Source organism: Electrona antarctica, assembly GCF_951216825.1.
Source record: "Electrona antarctica genome assembly, chromosome: 6".
Lineage (NCBI taxonomy): Eukaryota > Metazoa > Chordata > Actinopteri > Myctophiformes > Myctophidae > Electrona > Electrona antarctica.
The window spans coordinates 34,881,356-34,899,890 of record NC_136811.1 but is presented as its reverse complement, the minus strand read 5'-3'; the positions used below and the strand labels follow the sequence as shown (position 1 = coordinate 34,899,890).

Sequence of the window (18,535 nt, the reverse complement as noted above, 5' to 3'; positions counted from 1 at the left end):
TCCTTTGTCTTAAGATATTTCTGTAGATCCCTCATTCAGGAATGAGTGTTCTGAAATATTCTTGCTACATGTTGACTCATGCCACAGGGATCAGTGACTAGTGTAGACTAGAGCCTCTAGAGCAGTGATTGCAAGTCCCCCCCCTCCCCCCTAAATACAGATGTCATGGTGTTTTTTTTTCTTTAAAACCTTCAGTATGTTAAGTAACTTAAAGTACATACCATAAAGTACATACCATTAGTTCCATTCCACAATCGATTGATTGATAAATAAATACCGGTAAATCATGCTCTGAAAATGCACACAGCCCATGCACAAATTCGGTGGTGGTCGCAACATTTTCAAGGTTTTCAAGTGGGCCCTGATCCAATACGTTTGGAAACCACTGAGGCTATATCTGTACTCTGTAGCCTTGCTCAAAATCATACCTACACCGACAGGTAACATTATATGGCATATAATGTTACCTAGCATATAATATATGCTGTCCTGTACACACAGTACATCCAGCTCCCTGTGATTCATCCTTCCAGTTAGTGGTTCCAGAATGCATCATACTAGCTGAATAGCAGGGTGGTTGGCAAAACAAACTAAGGCCCAAACTGCACCTATGCAACTCCGTGCAACAAAACAGATTTAAGGTCACATTGTCACACCAATGCAACTGCCATTGGGGATAATGGTTTCATGCAACTACATGCAAAAGGAGTTGTATGCTGAATCATTTGTGCAGGTTGGCCCTACGTCATTGATAGGACCACGAGGTCAGCTCAGGTCACTGACACACAGTAGTGATTTAGTCCGGCAGCCGACAGGCTTCTTTTGTTTAATGTGGGAAATTTGGTATATAGTCTTTTTTATTGGCCATTGCCCAGCAATGTGTCCCTGGGTCTGAGCACGGAAGTAGCGTTGTCACCACCAAGTGTCACTGTTGCGCAGCCTAACATACGTACAGTACAAGCACAGTACACCACCACTCACTGTCAGATGGGTGTTTTTCCTTAGCCAAATGGAAACGTGTCATCTACCAATTGTATTTTTCATGCATTGATTAGAGCAAGAAAAGACATACAACAGACCTAATTTATTGGATTTATTAACTTGTATCCAGACACTCAAACTGATCAGCCCATCACTAGTAATGCTGTTTTACATCATTAAAATTCATTGAACTGTAAGAGACTGCCAGTTAAGTTAATTCTGCTACCTGCTCATAGCTGAAGGTTAGCAAGTTCAACACAGTCCATCATATAAAATTCAAGGGCAGTCATTAATTAAAACATGAATCAACAATTGTGCAATGCAATAAAAGGTCCTCTCGAACACGAATGGACCATCTTTGAGAAAAGTAACAAGACACCAGGGAAGATTCTGTTAATAATACTACATATATCTAAAAAGACCACCACTGATTAACATTTGACCAGTTTGTGACAAGTTCCAGAATGAATAGAAAAAAGAAAAAAGGAGACCTATATCGAACTGTACAATTGTTCGGAATCTCTAGATACTTTTCCTGGTGAGCTTATGCTCTGCAAGCTGTAGTAGAAGAGGAAGAAGACAACATTGCAACATTGCACCCTATAACAACATTAGAGTATATTCTTCAGACTTGTGACAATGGATACTAGTCAGATTTTCTCAGTGTATTGTTGGTATTCCACTCAAAACAAACCGCTGAAGGAAATAAAAATCTGGCGCAAGCTGATTGCTGACCTTAACAGTAACAGTGTGGGTTAACCAAGAAAATAATTAACAGGACTACCCATATATTTAAGTCTTTGCAAGACAATTCACAAAGCAGGATGTTTTAATGTTCCAACAGTCTTAAGTTTTCTTTTGATCATCATAAATCAATTCATTACCCAGTTTAACAGTGCTGTAAACTAACATGGGACTTCTGTGCCACATGAAGCCAATCATAGCCTTGATGATGCAGTCATGAAGCAGTAGCCCAATAACAAATGAAAACTTGTTAAACCAGCTTCCCGTTGTGCCTGTGGCATAATGGCGCTTGGTGTTCCTGCCAAACTGCTCTGTAGCTGAACAGGGCTCCTATACGGTTTCCATTTTTAAACTGCCATATTTTTGCCAGACCTAGATTTCTTGACTTTACTTTAAGATTTTGCTCAATGGTCAACATGTGACAATGTCTTGGCAATATGACTGGGCCATATTCCCTTTAACGTACAGAATTTCTCTGCCTTTACTCTACATTTGAAGAGCAGAAATTATTATTTCCATACTTCTATAAACAGCATAGGAACCCTGGCTGAGGCCCTCCATGCATCTGATGCAAGGAAGGTGGAATTCTAGTTTTGCCAACAATAAGAGCATCTCACAATGGGAATAATTTGGTTTCTTTTGGTTGGATGGAAAACTCATTCCACACACAAAATGTATCAGAGGCAACAGGATTTACAACCAGTCCACATGACACTGTGAACTGATAAAGTGAAGCTAGGCCTTCTCATCAGCAAACCACCCTTGAAAACACACACACCCACCCACACTCACAGACCGACACACTCACAGACTGACACACACACACACACACACACACACACACACACACACACACACACACACACACACACACACACACACACACACACACACACACACACACACAGTCACACACACAGACAACTTCCATAATCGCATACTTGCCTGTCACTTGCTCGCTCATCTCTTTCATAAGGGGTTAGTCTTCCAAATGAATAGATAAAAATGAGTTTTTAGGCCTTGTAGTGATACATGCATCCAATATACTGATATAACTTCTTTTTCTTTTTTTTTGTTTAAAAACAAAATAAAGTAAAGTAAAAAAAAAAAAAAAAAAAAAACATCAACAAAAGTATTAGAAACGCAGCTATACAGAGTCTTTAGCTATTCCAGGGGAGTGAAGTGGAAGGTCAGGTCTGATGTCAAGGATCAGGAGGAGCCCCATATCCAGGTGTTATTCAGTTGGCAGGGGAGAGGTGGAGGAGGGGGTTGTGAAGGAAGGTTGGGGTTAGTTACTGCAGCAGGTGCGGCTGGCGGGCTGGGCTGTCTCCGTCAGGTCCACGCCCCTATTCCGCCCGCTGTTGGCGCCAGCAGCTTGAGGCTCATTCTTGGGTAGCTTCTTTGCTGAAGAAACATGCAGCACGTGTAATACAAAAACACATTTAAGAGAGAGATACATCAACACTGCAGACATATGCCACACAATATGCAATCTGTCAAATCATTGAAATGTAATTTCCTTGTTTGTGAAAGGTAGGCAAGAGAATATTTGTGGTGTTGCAAGCAAACTGGAGAGCTAATAAAAACAAAAAGTTACATTTTCATGACAAAGATTTCTATATTTCTCAGAGTGGCATACAATATGTACTTTCAGTTGTATTGGTGTGGATGGATTACTCATTCAGTCACCCACCAGGTTTTTAAAGCATTTCGGGAGACTTGCTGCTCCGATAAGAAGCCTGCTTTTCTAACCTTCAGGCAATTGCTGCCAATAATTATTGTTTTTTTGAGGAACCTGTCACAACCATTTCAAACATCAATCCCTTTTTCACCAATGACGCAAGAACACTTACCAATAGCCATGAATATCTCATTGACGTTCATAGATGTCTTTGCTGACGTTTCCATAAAAAGCAAGCTGTTATCATCTGCGTATGACTGTGCATCCTGTTAAAAGTCAAACAGATACCATGAAACTACCAAATCCAAAATTTGAATGACAGAGAAATGGTCAATATAATTGAAGGTTTTGCCTGCGGTTTTAGGATTTAGTGAACACAGCTCCATTAAAGATTAAAGTTCTTACTTCTTTGCATTCACAATCACATATCATGATTTATTAATAAGCATTCAAGGGTACAAACCTGAAAGTCCAATGCCCGTTTGTTTGCAAGGTCGGCCTTGTTCCCAGCCAGTGCTATTACAATATTTGGACTGGCTTGTCTCTGAAGCTCTTTAACCCAGTTCTTTGCTCGCACAAATGACTCCTGGCAAACAAAAAAGGGAGAGAATAGGAAGAACTGATTGAGTAATATAACAACGAGGCCCATGTGGAGGAATGATGAGGACCCATCATGTAACACCCAGGCCTGGCTTTAGCTAAACTAGGTACAGGATATATTGTTATACAACTGAGAAGATGATGCTCATGAAATATGCCACTTGGAAAAAGTAAGTTATAGTGAGTGGAGAGTTACTAAAACATTACAGATAAATAGGTCAAATGGAAAATATATCTGTGGCACATTGGGATCAAGTCCTCAGCCTGATGATTTAACATTTGGACCAACAGGGACCATACTGTCCCAAGTTTAGTTCACATGATGTTTTGCTAGTTGGAAGGAATGCAGTAGGTAGTTATGTTTGGATTTGTTCAATTGTCCTTTGAGTACGCCTGGCGTACAACAGATTGGATGTGGACATTATCATCATTCTCAAAACAAAGAAATGATGTTCAGAATTCTTTGTTGCCTTTACACACACACAAAATGGACCAGACACAATCATATCCCCATAATCGTAATCTGTTTGACTGAACCAAAGCCTGGGTCTACAAACAAGACATTTTGATTGTTTTGTGGCTGAGGAGGACTGTTCATAGCGGAGAGTGATGTTGACATTTAATTTTGTGTATCTGCTCATCCTTGGCAAATAATTTGTTCCCGTTAACCCCGATTTATAGGCTACTTGATCAACAAGCTCACAACTTACTTGTTGCATCGCAAAAAATCGCAACACATTATGAGCTTGTATAGACCTTCATACAATGGAATATGAATTAGGCAATAGGCCTTATGTTCAGACCAGGAAGCATCACTGAACTAGAAAAAGTGCCCCACAGGGCCCAGGTCAGATTGTGGCCTCCTGGTGGCGCTATAATAGGCCAATGTGAAAAGGGTGCCATTTCTTCTTACACCTTTGATGGCAATGGATGATTTTAGCCAGGCATTTTGTTCCAAAAATGTGTTTTGCAAAAATCCACTTGTTGGTGGCGCTATAACAGGCCAATGTGAAAAGGGTGGGATATATTCCTCAGCCTAGTAGGAAAGTCTGTGAAAGATTTCATGTAAATTGCATACTGCGTTCATGATTTGAGGCTTTTTGTTCAAAATGGGCCAATCCTGCAAACTTTGAAAGCCAATTAGGATGGAATATGAAATATCGGACAGATCCGTCTTGAGCACAAGACTATAGAGATACTGTGGAACGATTTGCAGGATTTTTGGACATAATCTGGAGGTGTAATATCAAAAAATGTGTTTTAGAAAAGTCAACCTCCTGGTGGCGCTATAAAGGCAGATGTGAAAAATGCAGGTCAAAGGTTTGTCTTTGGCCTCTAGGGAGAGTGCATGCAACGTTTCACACAGATTGCTCTGGAAATTTTTGGGCAAAGGTTCATCGTTGGCATACAGGGAGTGTGTGTGCCGGAGATTAGCTGGTAACGGACGGACACGCGGACAGACGGACGGAGTGCTAAACATACTCTCCCCATGTCTTCGGCTGGTGGAGACAATGAAACCATGAAAAACTAGAAAAAGTGCCCTTCTGGGCACAGGTTTTCACCAGAAGGATAGGAGTGTGTGTGATGTTTGGCAAAAATTGCCCCGTTATAGCACCACCGTGAGGCTGATTTGGAAAAAAATAAATGGCATGTTGTCCTCGGCCTAGTGGAAATGTGCGTGTATAATTTCACGGAAATTGCACACAGTGATTTGTGGCATTTTGTTCGAAACAGACCGATCATGTGAGCTTTGGAAGCCAACCTTCAATCAGGATGGAATATGGGAAATGGTGCAGATCCGTGTTGATCACATGACTATGGAGATAGTGTATACAGAATTGTGTGATGTTTGGATAAAATGTGTACGAGTAATCTACAGAAATGTGTTTTGCCAAAATTGGCCTCATGGTGGCGCTATAACAGGCCGTTGTGGAATATTTGGGGCAGAGGTTTGTCGTTGGCATCCAGGGAGTGTGTGTGCAGTTTGGCATGGATCGGGCCAACGGTGCCGGAGATTAGCTGGTAACGGACGAATGGAGCAACGGACAGACAGACACACATGCGGACAGAGTGCATAACATACTCTCTCCCCATGCCTTCGGCCTGGTGGAGACAATAAGCCAGCTGCAGATTCACCTCGTTTGTGATGTCGTAGACCACAATGGCTGCCTGAGCACCTCTGTAGTACATGGGGGCCAGACTGTGGTAGCGTTCCTGACCAGCTGTGTCCCAGATCTCAAACTTCACTGTTGTGTCATCCAAACATACCGTTTGAGTCAGAAAGGCAGCTGGAGGAGAACAAAGTAACGACAACAGTTATAAACAGATCCTTTGCCACTATTAGGCTACTGTATGATTACACAGAAACGATCCGTCTTGTTTGTGATAAAAACGCGACAAAAATGCCTTCACCGTCTAAACGGTAGGCACATCCGATTAAAACTATTTTTTAATAATATATTTTTTTATTGGCTTACGGTATTCCATATTTTTTATAACTCATGCCTCTCAAAACATATCTTAAACAGCCCAAGATCACACAACTAGACTTAATCAACATACTATTCTGATGATGGTGTTCTCACTTAATTTCATAATTGAGGTCCATTGTGCCTTAGTCCACAAGTAAGTTCCATTTTCTACAGTGGCGTATGGTTCTGCCGGTCTGCTGGTTCTGAAGATTTCATGAGAATAGAGATAGACATTCTGCTGACTTATTTTGGTGATGTCTTTTGCAACAACCTGATGGCTATGTTACATCAGTTACATCTATTGCAGATACACTTACTTGCAGGTGGTGCTTTGAGCGAACATTTGTCTTCTGTTGTGCATTACACTTCTGGTGTTTTGTGCCTTGAAAATTATTTGTGTAAACCCTTCTCGCACCGCTTGGTGTAATCAGCTATGTCTGATTGGTCAATGTGAAGTTGTGAAATTAATTTGACATTAAACAACAGTTGCAGCAGCCAATGTAAAGGGATTTGTGTTAATCGTTCTAAGCCTGGTTCAGCTTCTTTACAACAGTCAAATGATCAAATCAGTGGCATGGTTTTACAAAGAACAGATCCCTATCAATAACAGGTTGTAACTGCTATATTGGAGTGCCATCCCCACAGCTGCAGCAGACAGCAAACCTCACCCCACTGCCATAATCACCTTAATATTACCCATCGCTCATACAAATTATGGCTCACTCACAATTTTCTATTGCAACCTGAATCTGTGACCAGATCTCTTTGCTTGAAAATTGTGGACAGAGGCCGACTGATCAACTGAGTGAGTGGCTTATACTAGGTGCAGGGTGAGGGTAGTGGCAAAACAAACTCCCACATCTTCCTTCTCTGCTTGCTCTTTCCCCTTGAATTACAAGCTAAATATTTTCTACTTTACTCTAATTCACCCCCAATAAAATAAAACAAGGTAACATTAACCTTTTAACCGGCTCATTAACAGAGGGCCCACAGACAGAAGCTACCTCTCTACAGTACATACCTCCAATTGTGCTCTCTTGGAATTCATGAAACTGGCCCTTGACAAAGCGAAGTACAAGACTGGACTTTCCAACAGCAGACTCTCCTAAGAGCACAAGTTTGAACTGGCAGATCTTGTTGCCTGCATTTGGCCCATTGGGTCGTGTTGCTCCTCCTCTACTTGCCATGTCATGCACTCTGGTCTCGTCCTCTGGATGCAGATGTACTGTGAGGAGTCACTCTAAATAACCGACAAGACAGACAAGTGGATGGCAGTAATTAATACAGCGCAATACTGTAAATTAACTAACTATAGCCATTCGAAAATATGATACAAATAAATAAGCAAGGCATATGTTGCAAAAGAGAAAACCATGATTAAGAATTAGTGAACAGAAAATACCAGTAAGCCATACACAATGAGTTGTTACAAGATGGTAATCAGATTGAGAGAGACAACCGGCTACAGCTATACACACCTGCATAATGATGCTAATGTTCTAAATACAATGTAATTACAATGTACTTTCACATACGCTAGCACAATCGGTATTGACAGTATGTATTGTTTTTTTATCTCATTTAACCTGTTTTCCAAGTCTTTCCATTTGCTCTCACTCTACCCTTTCTCTTCTACTAAATGAAGAGACCATGCACAGAAAACATAATTTCACCGACCCACAGCTTTACACATGCATTTCCCCAGTAACAGGCTTTGTAATACATTTATAATGCTTCAACGTACATCACAAGTGTGGCTAACTGTAACAAAGTTGTTGTTTAAACTAAGTTTTGAGCCTGTAGCGTAGACTAAATCCATAGTCTGGAAAAGGGGTACATGTTACAAACTGTTCCCATGCGTAATATGTCATAGGGTTTGATGATATCTGCCAATCACACCAGCAAGTAGAACAAAACAGTTACTATGCCATGCCCAGTTGGTTTAAATCGTGTTACGGACGTCAACTGTGTCTGACCACAAACAGCCACTGTTATGTTGTTGACTGTCTCAGACGAGCAAAACAAGTAGTAAACACTGGCAAGGAAGGTGTTTATATGGCCTTTAAATAATGGCTAAATTGTCTCTTTGGGTCACCAAAACCTTTTAATGTACGTAATGCCACTCCCAGTCGTGTGGATTTAAACATAAAGCGTTCCCCTATACTCCCTTCAGATCGGCTGTTACAACACAACTGTAGGTTTGGGTGTGTACAGCTAACTCATAACGCTAGCTAGCAAAAAAACGGCTACCTGGTTAGCCAACTAATTGCTCAATGCTGTAGGGGCAGTGTGCGTCGCTGACGTCTGCAATCACAAATACACAACACTTAGATTCAAATAACTATACAAAGGCAGCAGAACATATTATGGGCCGCAAACGAGCCATTCGTCTAAATGTCAAACAACGCTGACATGTGTGACCGTTGTACTGTTGCTACTAGCTAGGAGCTAAAAAGAAAAACAGACTCGGCCTAGCTAACGTTGTTTAGCATCGGGAGGAGCCCTCCTGATAGCCATTAGCTAGCTGGCTAATGTTAGCTACTCACCAATTCAAAAGAGGAAAACGAGTGAACTTGGATGATTTACCAATATTATATCAGTGGCACGTCAGTGTTTATTCACAGTTAGATGACTATCTGGCTCGCTGGCGTTAGATTTCATAAGGTATATAGCGATGACTCTCTCCCACTTCTTCCAACTTCCCCTTTTGCATTCTACGAAGGATGATGATGACAGTGATACTACAAGAAAGACACCAAGGATGTGTCCGTGATGTCACTAAGCGTCATCGAGGAAATGAAGGGGAAATGAAAAGGTACTTTAGTAAAAAGAAAATCTTCGAACTTTTAGTTCGAAGATTTCTGATTTCCACAGGAACAGAATAAATACAATGCAGTGTTGTTGTTTTTGTATGGAACATTTTTGCACAATAACATAAACAACATGATTGACTCACAGACGTGATTTATCTTTGCTATGTTTTTCTTATTTGCTAGCCCATAGTTTTGTCTTGAGCTGAGCAACGTTGTATATCGCAACCTGGTCGTAATCTATGGTCGTAACATTTTGGAAAAATTACGTATTTTTCAACTGGGAGAAAATAAATCCTACTTTGTGACGTCACTTAACTATCCTATGTATTTTGTTTTGTCTATAAATGACAGCTCGGAAGACTGGAACTGACATGGCTAGAGGTTTGAAATGAGTGAGTATAGGCCTACAGTATAGAGAGTAGAGTAGACCAATCACAGATTAGTATCTTCCCCAATTAACGTGCATTTACTAAACAAAAAGTGTCTACACAGTCTTAAGAGTAGAATACAAACAATAAAGTATGGTTTCAAATAAATTAGAGGCATAAACTAATTGTGGATCATGGATGAATGCAGGTTTCTTGAAAACGAGAAAAATGTTATGTCATAATGATCCATTGTTGCTTATTATGTTATAAATGTTAAATTTGATCTAGTTTAATCTCTTTAGGTAGTTTTATCCAGGAAAACACCCCCAAAACATTCCTGGATTCTGGTTGCTATGGCTACTGATAAACATGCATCCCACTGCAAGAAACTGCAACAGGTAATGCAAGCTTTCCAGCATAGCCACATTCAATTTGGAGTCATTTATCAAAGGTTCTTGGCAGATAAAGAAAAAAGAACGAAAGAAAGAAAGAACTGATAAAAGCTAGCTTGGTGGATTCTATTTCTGTCTGGTATGCGTTCAAGATGACTTTGATAGACAGGAATACAACATGCACCTGGAAATACAGGGATATATTTCCAAACATACCTAGGGTAAGATGAACCCAACCTCTGTGCAGTTACAATTTGTACTATTTTGTTTGTGGAAAAATTGTTTCACTTATCTCCCCACCAGGCAGGGAAACTGATACCAGTAGGGAACAGAGCTAAGGACTGCTTACAAGAGATCCCCAGGGTAAGTCCATGTTGTGCTTGTGAGCTGATGAAGAATGTATCCCTCAGACCCCCTTTCCACCGGTTGGTTCCCAATGGGAACCGGTTCAGTTATTTTTGGTTCCTAGTGAGCCAGAGCTCCAAAATTGTTGGGAAAAAAACTAGACCTATATTAAATTGTTAGGATCAATACAAGTAAATTAATACATGATAACCCTTCCACAGTAGTAGCTTTTTCATATTTCCTATTATTTTGCATTTTTTTCCTACATAATGCCTCATTTGCATATTTAAAATGTAAAATCTGTAATACAATAAATCATTGTCTTCGTGTAAGTAATCAACTGGGGAAGATTGATAACAATCTAGTATAGTTTTGCCCACTCAATTCATAATTAACGTTCCAATTTTGAAGCTCTGGCTCATGGACTAAGAACCAAAAGGAACCAACCGGTGGAAAAGGGGCCTCAGTGGGCAATACAACATCAGTGGGAACTGTTGAACGGCACTAGAGGATCATTATAGGGGATCAGTCTCTAGTACTTCTCGTTCAAGTACACTTGAACTTCAACTTCGTGCATGCGTGCGTGCGTGCGTGCGTGCGTGCGTGCGTGCGTGAAATGAAATGAAATGACAAATTATTAATTAAACTTTAAATGATTTTAATGATTTAAGACAGCTGGGGCAAAATATTTGATACAATATATTTATATTATATATATTATGTTATTATATTTTATACGATATGTTTATATTTTCACCTTGCAGCCTTCCACTCCACCAGTGGTTAAGAAAATCCTCAACACCACTCGACCACAACCAGGAGCTATTAGAGTTTTCTATGGGAAAGCAAATGATCCTGATATTGCCAGAGATATAGTTCATGGCATCCACACCAGAACTTCACTCTCTGTGAGTATACAGCTGGCCCTCTGTTGGTTTATGAGAAACACTGAAATTCACTGTAAGTAAGCTACTGTATTTCAGGGTTCCAAAACATTTCCATGCCAATGACCCCTAAATAGTCATTCACCATATTCACATGGTGGCAATTGTGCTATTAAGTTAATGAAATGTCACGGCAACCACTTTCAAAAACATTTGATCAATGTAAATGTTGGAACTCATGTCAATTTGATCTCAGAAGTGTTAAAAAAGCACTACAGCAAATATTACATAGACAACTGCAAACATAAATTATATTGCTCTTCCACATGGATAAGAAGATGCTATGTTTAATCTTTATTGTCACATCACAGTTTTAAAGGTAAAAAAGTGGATGAAAGTTTTTGTGCATAGGGGGGGGGGGGAGAGTGTATCAGGTTTTATACTACTGATAATCAACATATATTTTGTGTATGTGATTAAATAGGGTGGAAGCCTGCTTAATCCACCACAAAAGACCTTGTACCAACAGAAGTTGCTTCAGCTCAGTGAAGCTGTGTATTCATCCAGTCGAAATGCCCCCCTGGGCAGGTCACATGATCAGAGCCTTGGACTTCCAAACTGGTACACTGACAAAAACACATTTGGTGTGAAAACAGTCAAAGGTAAGCATGAGACCAAAGAATGACACTATAGTCGTGCACTTATCTCCGAAGAGTCTAAAAGTTTCTTAAACCAAACGTAAGCAGCTTACAATGTGTTACACCTCGTGTCTGATGTGGAATGGGATGTTAGATTCGGTGCGCAACACCGCGCCAACAATGTCAATCTGCAACATCCAACATGGGCAATAAAAAAGGATTATTTCTCAAATTGTTATACTGTATGAACACATCAAGATATAATTTCCCAATACATCGCTTAACAATTTAGAAAAAAAGTGTGATGATTCATCATTTATTCTGTGGAAGTGCATTGTGTCTTTCATTACAGAACTTGAAATTCAGCATTTGTTATAATGTGCTATTAAAGTGGCAAGAGTATGTATAAGTATAAAATTCACATTCTGGAACTGCATTTTCTCCTTGGTGTCCAGGTGTAGGTGCAGGTGGTGCTGTCAATCCTCCTAAGACGACAGACCAGTTGGAGAAGGAGGTACAGGAGGGACACCAATCCTATATTCGTAGCCACAATGCCTACTTTGTTGGTAAGTCAGTGTCAGTGAACATTTTATTGTTTACTGCACTGTGATACTCGTGTGTGACTGTGTGACTGTGCGTGCGTGCGTGCGTGCCATGGAAATGACTCATGTTAGCCCTGAGGTGTTTCTGTCAGAAGCCTCAGCTCCAGCCAATCAAATGATTATAGCTTACAGCTGTCAGTTTATTATGACATTATGCCTATTGCTTGTTGTTGGGTAACATTCATGTGTGTGTGTGTGTGTGTGTGTGTGTGTGTGTGTGTGTGTGTGTGTGTGTGTGTGTGTGTGTGTATGTGTGTGTGTGTGTGTGTGTGCGCACGCGCGCGTGCGTGCGTGTGTGTGTGTGTTTGTTGGCAGAAAAATAAAATATACCTACAGTACGGTATACAGTACATACACACTATGAGTAAGTTTGTAGAAATGTGCAGAATTTTGTGAAATATCATGGCCATTCAAAATAGTTTTGTTGTGCTCTAGGTGAGCGAATTGACAGGAAGTACTGCTGGAGTCACTATGGTAGAGACAGCAGGTTCGGTGTCTCTACACCCCATTACAACGATGGCCGTAGGACTGCCAAAACTCTCCGGTGGCTGTACGACACACCAAAGTAAGTACTCATTTTATGGATGAGGATTACTCAAAACTCTCTGATCCCAAACTGAAGTGATCTTGGGTCAATCGAAAGTATTTGACCCGCCATCCCATTGTATATTAAAATTGTTGCCTATAAAGGGTGGGTCGACATGCAGATTTGCGATTTGCAACAACATGCAGATTTGCGAAGCACACCGTTGCTCCTATCCGCACCAAACTTGGCACAAACATTGTTCAGGGGACAGGGGTCTACCAGAATAGCCACACCAGTGGCCACAGTCGCAATCTTGCTCCAATCCACACCAAACTTAGCACAAACATTGTTCAGGGGACAGGGGTCTACCACCAGAATAGCCATACCAGTGGCCACAGTCGCGATCTTGCTCCAATCTGCACCAAACTTAGCACAAGTCTGACATGACCCTGGTGTCACACCAGGGGCCACATGTGCCAGTGCACCGCTGCTCCAATCTGCACCAAACTTGACACAAACACTGTTCAGACTCAGCGGACGGGGGCCACAGGCATTGTTCTGATCAGCGCAACATAGGACTCTCTTATATGGCATTTGTAACAAATAATATTAATGTCAGGATCAACTTTATTGTCACATAACAGGTTTATAGGTTTATAAAGAAGTGGGTGAAATCTGTTTCTGTGCAAGCTCCATTGTTTTTGTTGATGAATGCCATCATGATCACTAACTCCTACTAGCCCTGGTGAAGAGTCGAAACATGTTGGCTTATTTTAACTTTTCTTTTTTTTGTATCCACCCTCTCCTCATTTTTTAACCTTTTGAGTCGTCCTTTGATCGCCACCTTTTCTTTAGTATATCACTAACTCCATTCACTGTTTACAGGGCAGCAGACACACTGAATGTACCAACAGATCACACGTTTGGAATTCTGCTGCCTTCAGATGAATTTGGTATATATTTTTGTTGCTAAATATTCATCAAACAGAGAAGCAGCCACATTCTAGTACTGTACAATTAGGTATCGAAGGGCACCAATAAATAAATGTTGTGGCCTGAAAACACACGCACGCACGCACGCACGCACGCACGCACGCACGCAAGCACGCACGCACGCACGCACGCACGCACGCACGCACGCACGCACGCACGCACACACACACACACACACACACACACACACATTTAAATAATTTAAAAAAAACACACACAGTTTTTCAATAACCTGTCCTCTTCTTCCTCCGCAGGTGCTGGAGACTTGATCTACTCTGCTGACCCAGGTCAGTATAAGAAAGGCCAGGACAGACAGCGTGGTCTGGTCAGCGCAGTAAGACAACACCTCAAGAAGGTCAACTTCCAGAACTTTCCTTCTCTGCTGCAGGCCTTCGGGCATTATGACATGGTACAAATGTATTCCCTACAGGCAGAGTGATAATTCTGACACATTGTACAGTCACTTCTGTCACTAATATATGTGATACTAACACATGTATGGACACTACAGAATGTCTGACTATAGCCTGATTTATACTTGCGCTCGGGTGGCGCCCACCAGTCCCTGCCTACCACCACGGAGGTTGGGGAGGGAAGCCGGGTGGTGAGGGTGATATTTCTCTCTGTATAGTGTATACTCCTATGAGCTAGGGTGGCATCTGTCAACGGGGAGTGTTAGAAGGGGGGAAGAGGACGAAGGCTCTACATCCTCCTGGTGGGGGCTCCTCACTGGCAGGTGAGTCAGTACTAGTAGGATGACAGCAGTGACAACACAGACATGTGTGTGGGAAGGAATCAATTGGCACAACGACTAAATTGGGTGTAAAAAAGACTGTCGCTTGCCAATAAGAACAGATCACATAATGTTGTGTATGTGTACACATTCAATAGAATGGGAAGGGTGCTATCGACAAAGAGGACCTCAGGTACGTGTGTCGTCAGTTCCAGTTGGACCTGAGTGGAGAAGTGTTGGATGATCTGATTGACTACTGCGATCAGGACAAGGATGGCCTCATCAATTTCCTGGAGTTTTCTAACTTCCTCAACTGGAAGGATAAGATGCCCATCAGTGTGACAGAACAACACATCATCACAAGTAGTGAGTGTTCCTGTCTGAGTGAGTGATGGTCAATGGGGTAGGTAGTCAAAGGGAACCACCATCCTTTTCTTACACATACAAACAGTTCATCCCAAGCTTTAGATGTGTAATTTTGTTCTGCAAAATAAATAGCATTACATTGTAATATTTGAGCTCTCAGCAAGTTACCAGGATCTTGGCATAGAGAGGACGTACATCACTAGCATTAATATCAATAACAGAGGATTAGCCCAGATTGAGAGGGTATATCTTGTTTTCTGTTACTGCTGTAGTTTTCTCAATTGTCTATTGTGAGTTTGTCATTGTTTGTGAATCAGACTTAATGAAGTGTGGGCATTGATGAAGTTAGAAGCCAGATGTGTTCTTGTCAAGGGCTACACAAAATTCATGATTACTCTTATTATTATTCTTTTTTTCCAGAGCGCAATACCAGCACAGCTCCGGCCAACATGAGGAGGAACCGTCTCACCGACTCAGTGGAGCCCACAGAGTCTGAGGCCTTGCTTAAACCAGAGGAGCTAGAGACTGTGGAGGTAGGAAGGTCACTTAAGACCCCCAGGACCCTCAGTCGACCCAAGACTGTGCCAGACCACTTCGTCACCTCCTCCTCCCTGATCCGTGCTGTCGTCGGTGGCCCACCAATGACAGGTAAGTGAGAGTGGGAGCCGGGAGGCTTGCATTGTGCAAACATCCATGCAAATACATTTGTATTAACATACTCCACCATACAGATTGGTTAAAATAACCCTTTTTTTTCACTAAAGAAAACCTGTCAGAATTCACAAATCTCTACTCCCTATATACTGTAGGGAGTCAGATGTAGAGGACTAATAGTGAACTCATCTGTAAAATACATATACAGACATTACTAATTTTGTCACTAAAGACATTGTACAATTAAAACCTTGTGTCACCAGACTTTCCGCAGTACCTGTGGAAATCCTATTTTTCCTTGCAAATTAACCAGTGGGATGCGGTCTACATCCGTTTTCAGTATAATAATTCGATTTGAACACACACAAACATGCACACACAATTTCTGTATCCGCTCTAGACCCAGACCAGGTCAGCAAGACTCAGCATCATGCAAAGAGCGACCTTATCCAAGTCATGTTTCATGGTGCTGAATGCTGATCACAATAATTCAAGCACCACTACAAAGTGATACAAAGTGGGGCGGCGGTGGCTCAGGGGTAGAGAGCCTGGATGGTAAGTGCAAGGTTGCCAGTTCGAACCCGGGCTCCCCCAGAGTTACTGTCGAAGTGTCCTTGAGCAAGACCTAATTGCTCCCGATGTGCTAGTTGGTGCCTTGCATGGTTTCCGCTGCCATCGGTGTATGAATGTGTGTGTGAATGGGTGAATGTAATGCACAATCTCTGTAAAGCGCCTTGGATAAAGGCGCTATATAAATGCACCATTTACCATTTAAAGTGCCACCAAGTTCATGGTCTCCTCTGACAAGCATGTATTTCATGTCTCTCTCCCCATTGTAGACTACCATACCTATGGCGTTCCCACAGTGCGTACTGACCTGCCAGCTCCGCACCTGAAACGCATCTGTGACAATAGCAATTACGGTGACCAGGCCACGGCTGCAGAGCTCCTGCATCCCACATTGCACTCCATACAGGGCATCCAAGAAAAACACTTCTTCAGCCCCCGCACAAAATATGAGGTAGTCCAGCAGATCCATAATTCCACCCACCGCAGTTATGAATTTTGTTTATTGAGATTCAAATGGTTAGCTAAAATGTTACTGACATTATGGACTGACATTAGAAATGCCTAAAACCTCATTTATACCTAGTTGTGCACCTGTGTCATGCATCAGTAACAGTGCACCAAAGTGTGGAGTAGATGCATGACTAGGCCTTTCACTTTTGTCCTTGGTTTTGTTTTCTCTCTTTTGCCTGGTTGTGATTCTGTGACACAGCCATCCAAATCTGAAGACAAATAAAGCTGAACTGAATTAAATTCAGTTGCAATGTAAACACAGCTTAATTCCCCCACAATCATGACTTGACTAGATTTAGACAAATTATAATTTTTTGGATGCTTATGCCTTATTCTGCCCTCCCCTGCACAGATTGCAAAGATCTTCCGGAATGTAGGCGTGAACATTTCTGAGGAGATGTTTGAGGAGGCATGGAAGCTGGCATCTATGAAGCACCCAACAGGCAACGTGTGTGTGGAAACATTCCGTAACATCCTTAAAGAAATAAAAGCAATGTAATTCATAAATGGGTTTTGCATTTTTTTAAATCCTTTATTTACCCAGGGTAGTAGCTGAGCTTTTCAGCAACGCCCCGCACATAGAAACACACAGACAGGCACACACACACACACACACACACACACACACACACACACACACACACACACACACACACACACACACACACACACACACACACACACACACAACAAAACCTGGGAGCTGACCAGTACAACCACAGTCTTATACTGTTGGCCACTAGGCAGCAGTTGGGGGTTCCGTGCCTTGCTCAAGGGCACTTCAGTGGTGTTGGGTGAGTGATGACAATCACTTTCCCACCCAGATTTATCCTCTAACCCTTAGGCCACCGCTGCCCCAAAACAGTGTAATAACTGTAATTGTTAATCAAAAACTGCCATTTCTCTTGAAATATTGTGCAAATTAACATTTCATTTCTGTGCTCTTGTCAATTATGTTGAATATTAAATTTGTTCTGTGATGCTTTGGGTTTGTATACATGGATCAGTATTTAATTCATTTAGTAAAATTAATTCAAAATTAATTGATTTATTTGGAGTTAACAAAAACTGCCTGCTGTTCTTTGCTTAAATCAATATTGAGCTTTGTTCTGAGCACCTTATCATTTAAAGTAATTTGTTCTGTCACAGTCTTTTATTTCCATACATATTTCCTGTATAATTCTATTAATGCGACTTAAAATGTTAAGACATTTAATTTATGGCTTCTGCAAGATGAAACATGCATGCACAAACACGCACGCACGCGCACACACACACACACACACACACACACACACACACACACACTTTGTCACATACACACATAATGTAATGTATACACAGACATGTATCGACTCTGTACTGTATCTATAAATGTTGAAATCTGTTCAATGACCAGATTAATGGATCAGAATGGCATGTATCCTTGCTGATCCATGTTAGAACATCACAAAACACATTAATAAAAAATCATTAGTTTTGTTTGTTTGCCATTAATTGCCATTAAACGTACTGACGCACAGGCGTGATGAATTGTCTAATGTTCTCTTACCATAACCATGAGCATATTGACACGTGCTAAGCTAAACTGCACTCTTATAATCTCATTATGACTCCTCAAGATGCTCCACCGGAACCATAACACCCCCACGCAAACTTCTAAC

At 41.3% G+C, this 18,535-nt stretch overlaps 2 protein-coding genes across 4 annotated transcripts; one reads left to right on the top strand and one right to left on the bottom strand.

Annotated features, from left to right (window-relative positions):
* Positions 1 to 1,079: 1,079 nt before the first annotated feature.
* rab5ab (RAB5A, member RAS oncogene family, b) lies at positions 1,080 to 9,249 on the bottom strand. Of its 3 annotated transcripts, none has more exons than XM_079504629.1 (6): positions 9,024 to 9,249; positions 7,499 to 7,717; positions 6,143 to 6,294; positions 3,870 to 3,992; positions 3,579 to 3,672; positions 1,080 to 3,124 (listed from the first exon to the last, which is right to left on the bottom strand). In XM_079504629.1, the coding sequence occupies exons 2-6, from the start codon at positions 7,662 to 7,664 to the stop codon at positions 3,108 to 3,110; spliced, it is 552 nt and encodes a 183-aa protein (XP_079360755.1). In that variant the 5' UTR covers positions 7,665 to 7,717; positions 9,024 to 9,249; the 3' UTR covers positions 1,080 to 3,107. The 3 variants fall into 3 exon arrangements, with proteins under 3 accessions (XP_079360755.1, XP_079360754.1, XP_079360753.1); XM_079504628.1 differs by having other exon boundaries at positions 1,080 to 3,129; positions 9,064 to 9,247; XM_079504627.1 differs by having other exon boundaries at positions 1,080 to 3,129; positions 9,024 to 9,246.
* An 867-nt stretch (positions 9,250 to 10,116) lies between these two features.
* On the top strand, positions 10,117 to 17,370 carry efhb (EF-hand domain family, member B; the record flags this gene model as incomplete). The annotated part of the gene is made up of 12 exons (XM_079504626.1): positions 10,117 to 10,271; positions 10,354 to 10,413; positions 11,160 to 11,303; positions 11,764 to 11,941; positions 12,373 to 12,483; positions 12,955 to 13,084; positions 13,931 to 13,998; positions 14,293 to 14,447; positions 14,930 to 15,137; positions 15,558 to 15,785; positions 16,631 to 16,812; positions 17,224 to 17,370. Exons 1-12 carry the CDS (start codon positions 10,203 to 10,205, stop codon positions 17,368 to 17,370), a joined length of 1,680 nt encoding a protein of 559 aa, XP_079360752.1. The 5' UTR covers positions 10,117 to 10,202.
* Between the last annotated feature and the right edge of the window lie 1,165 nt (positions 17,371 to 18,535).

Coding starts and splice junctions, on each gene's coding strand:
- rab5ab (XM_079504628.1), bottom strand. CDS start 7,664: ATGGCAAGTAGAGGAGGAGCAACACGACCCAATGGGCCAAATGCAGGC. Junction 6,295..7,498: donor CCAAGAGAGCACAATTGGAG/GTATGTACTGTA, acceptor GTTCTCCTCCAG/CTGCCTTTCTGACTCAAACG. Junction 3,130..3,578: donor TGAGATATTCATGGCTATTG/GTAAGTGTTCTT, acceptor ATGTTTCTTCAG/CAAAGAAGCTACCCAAGAAT.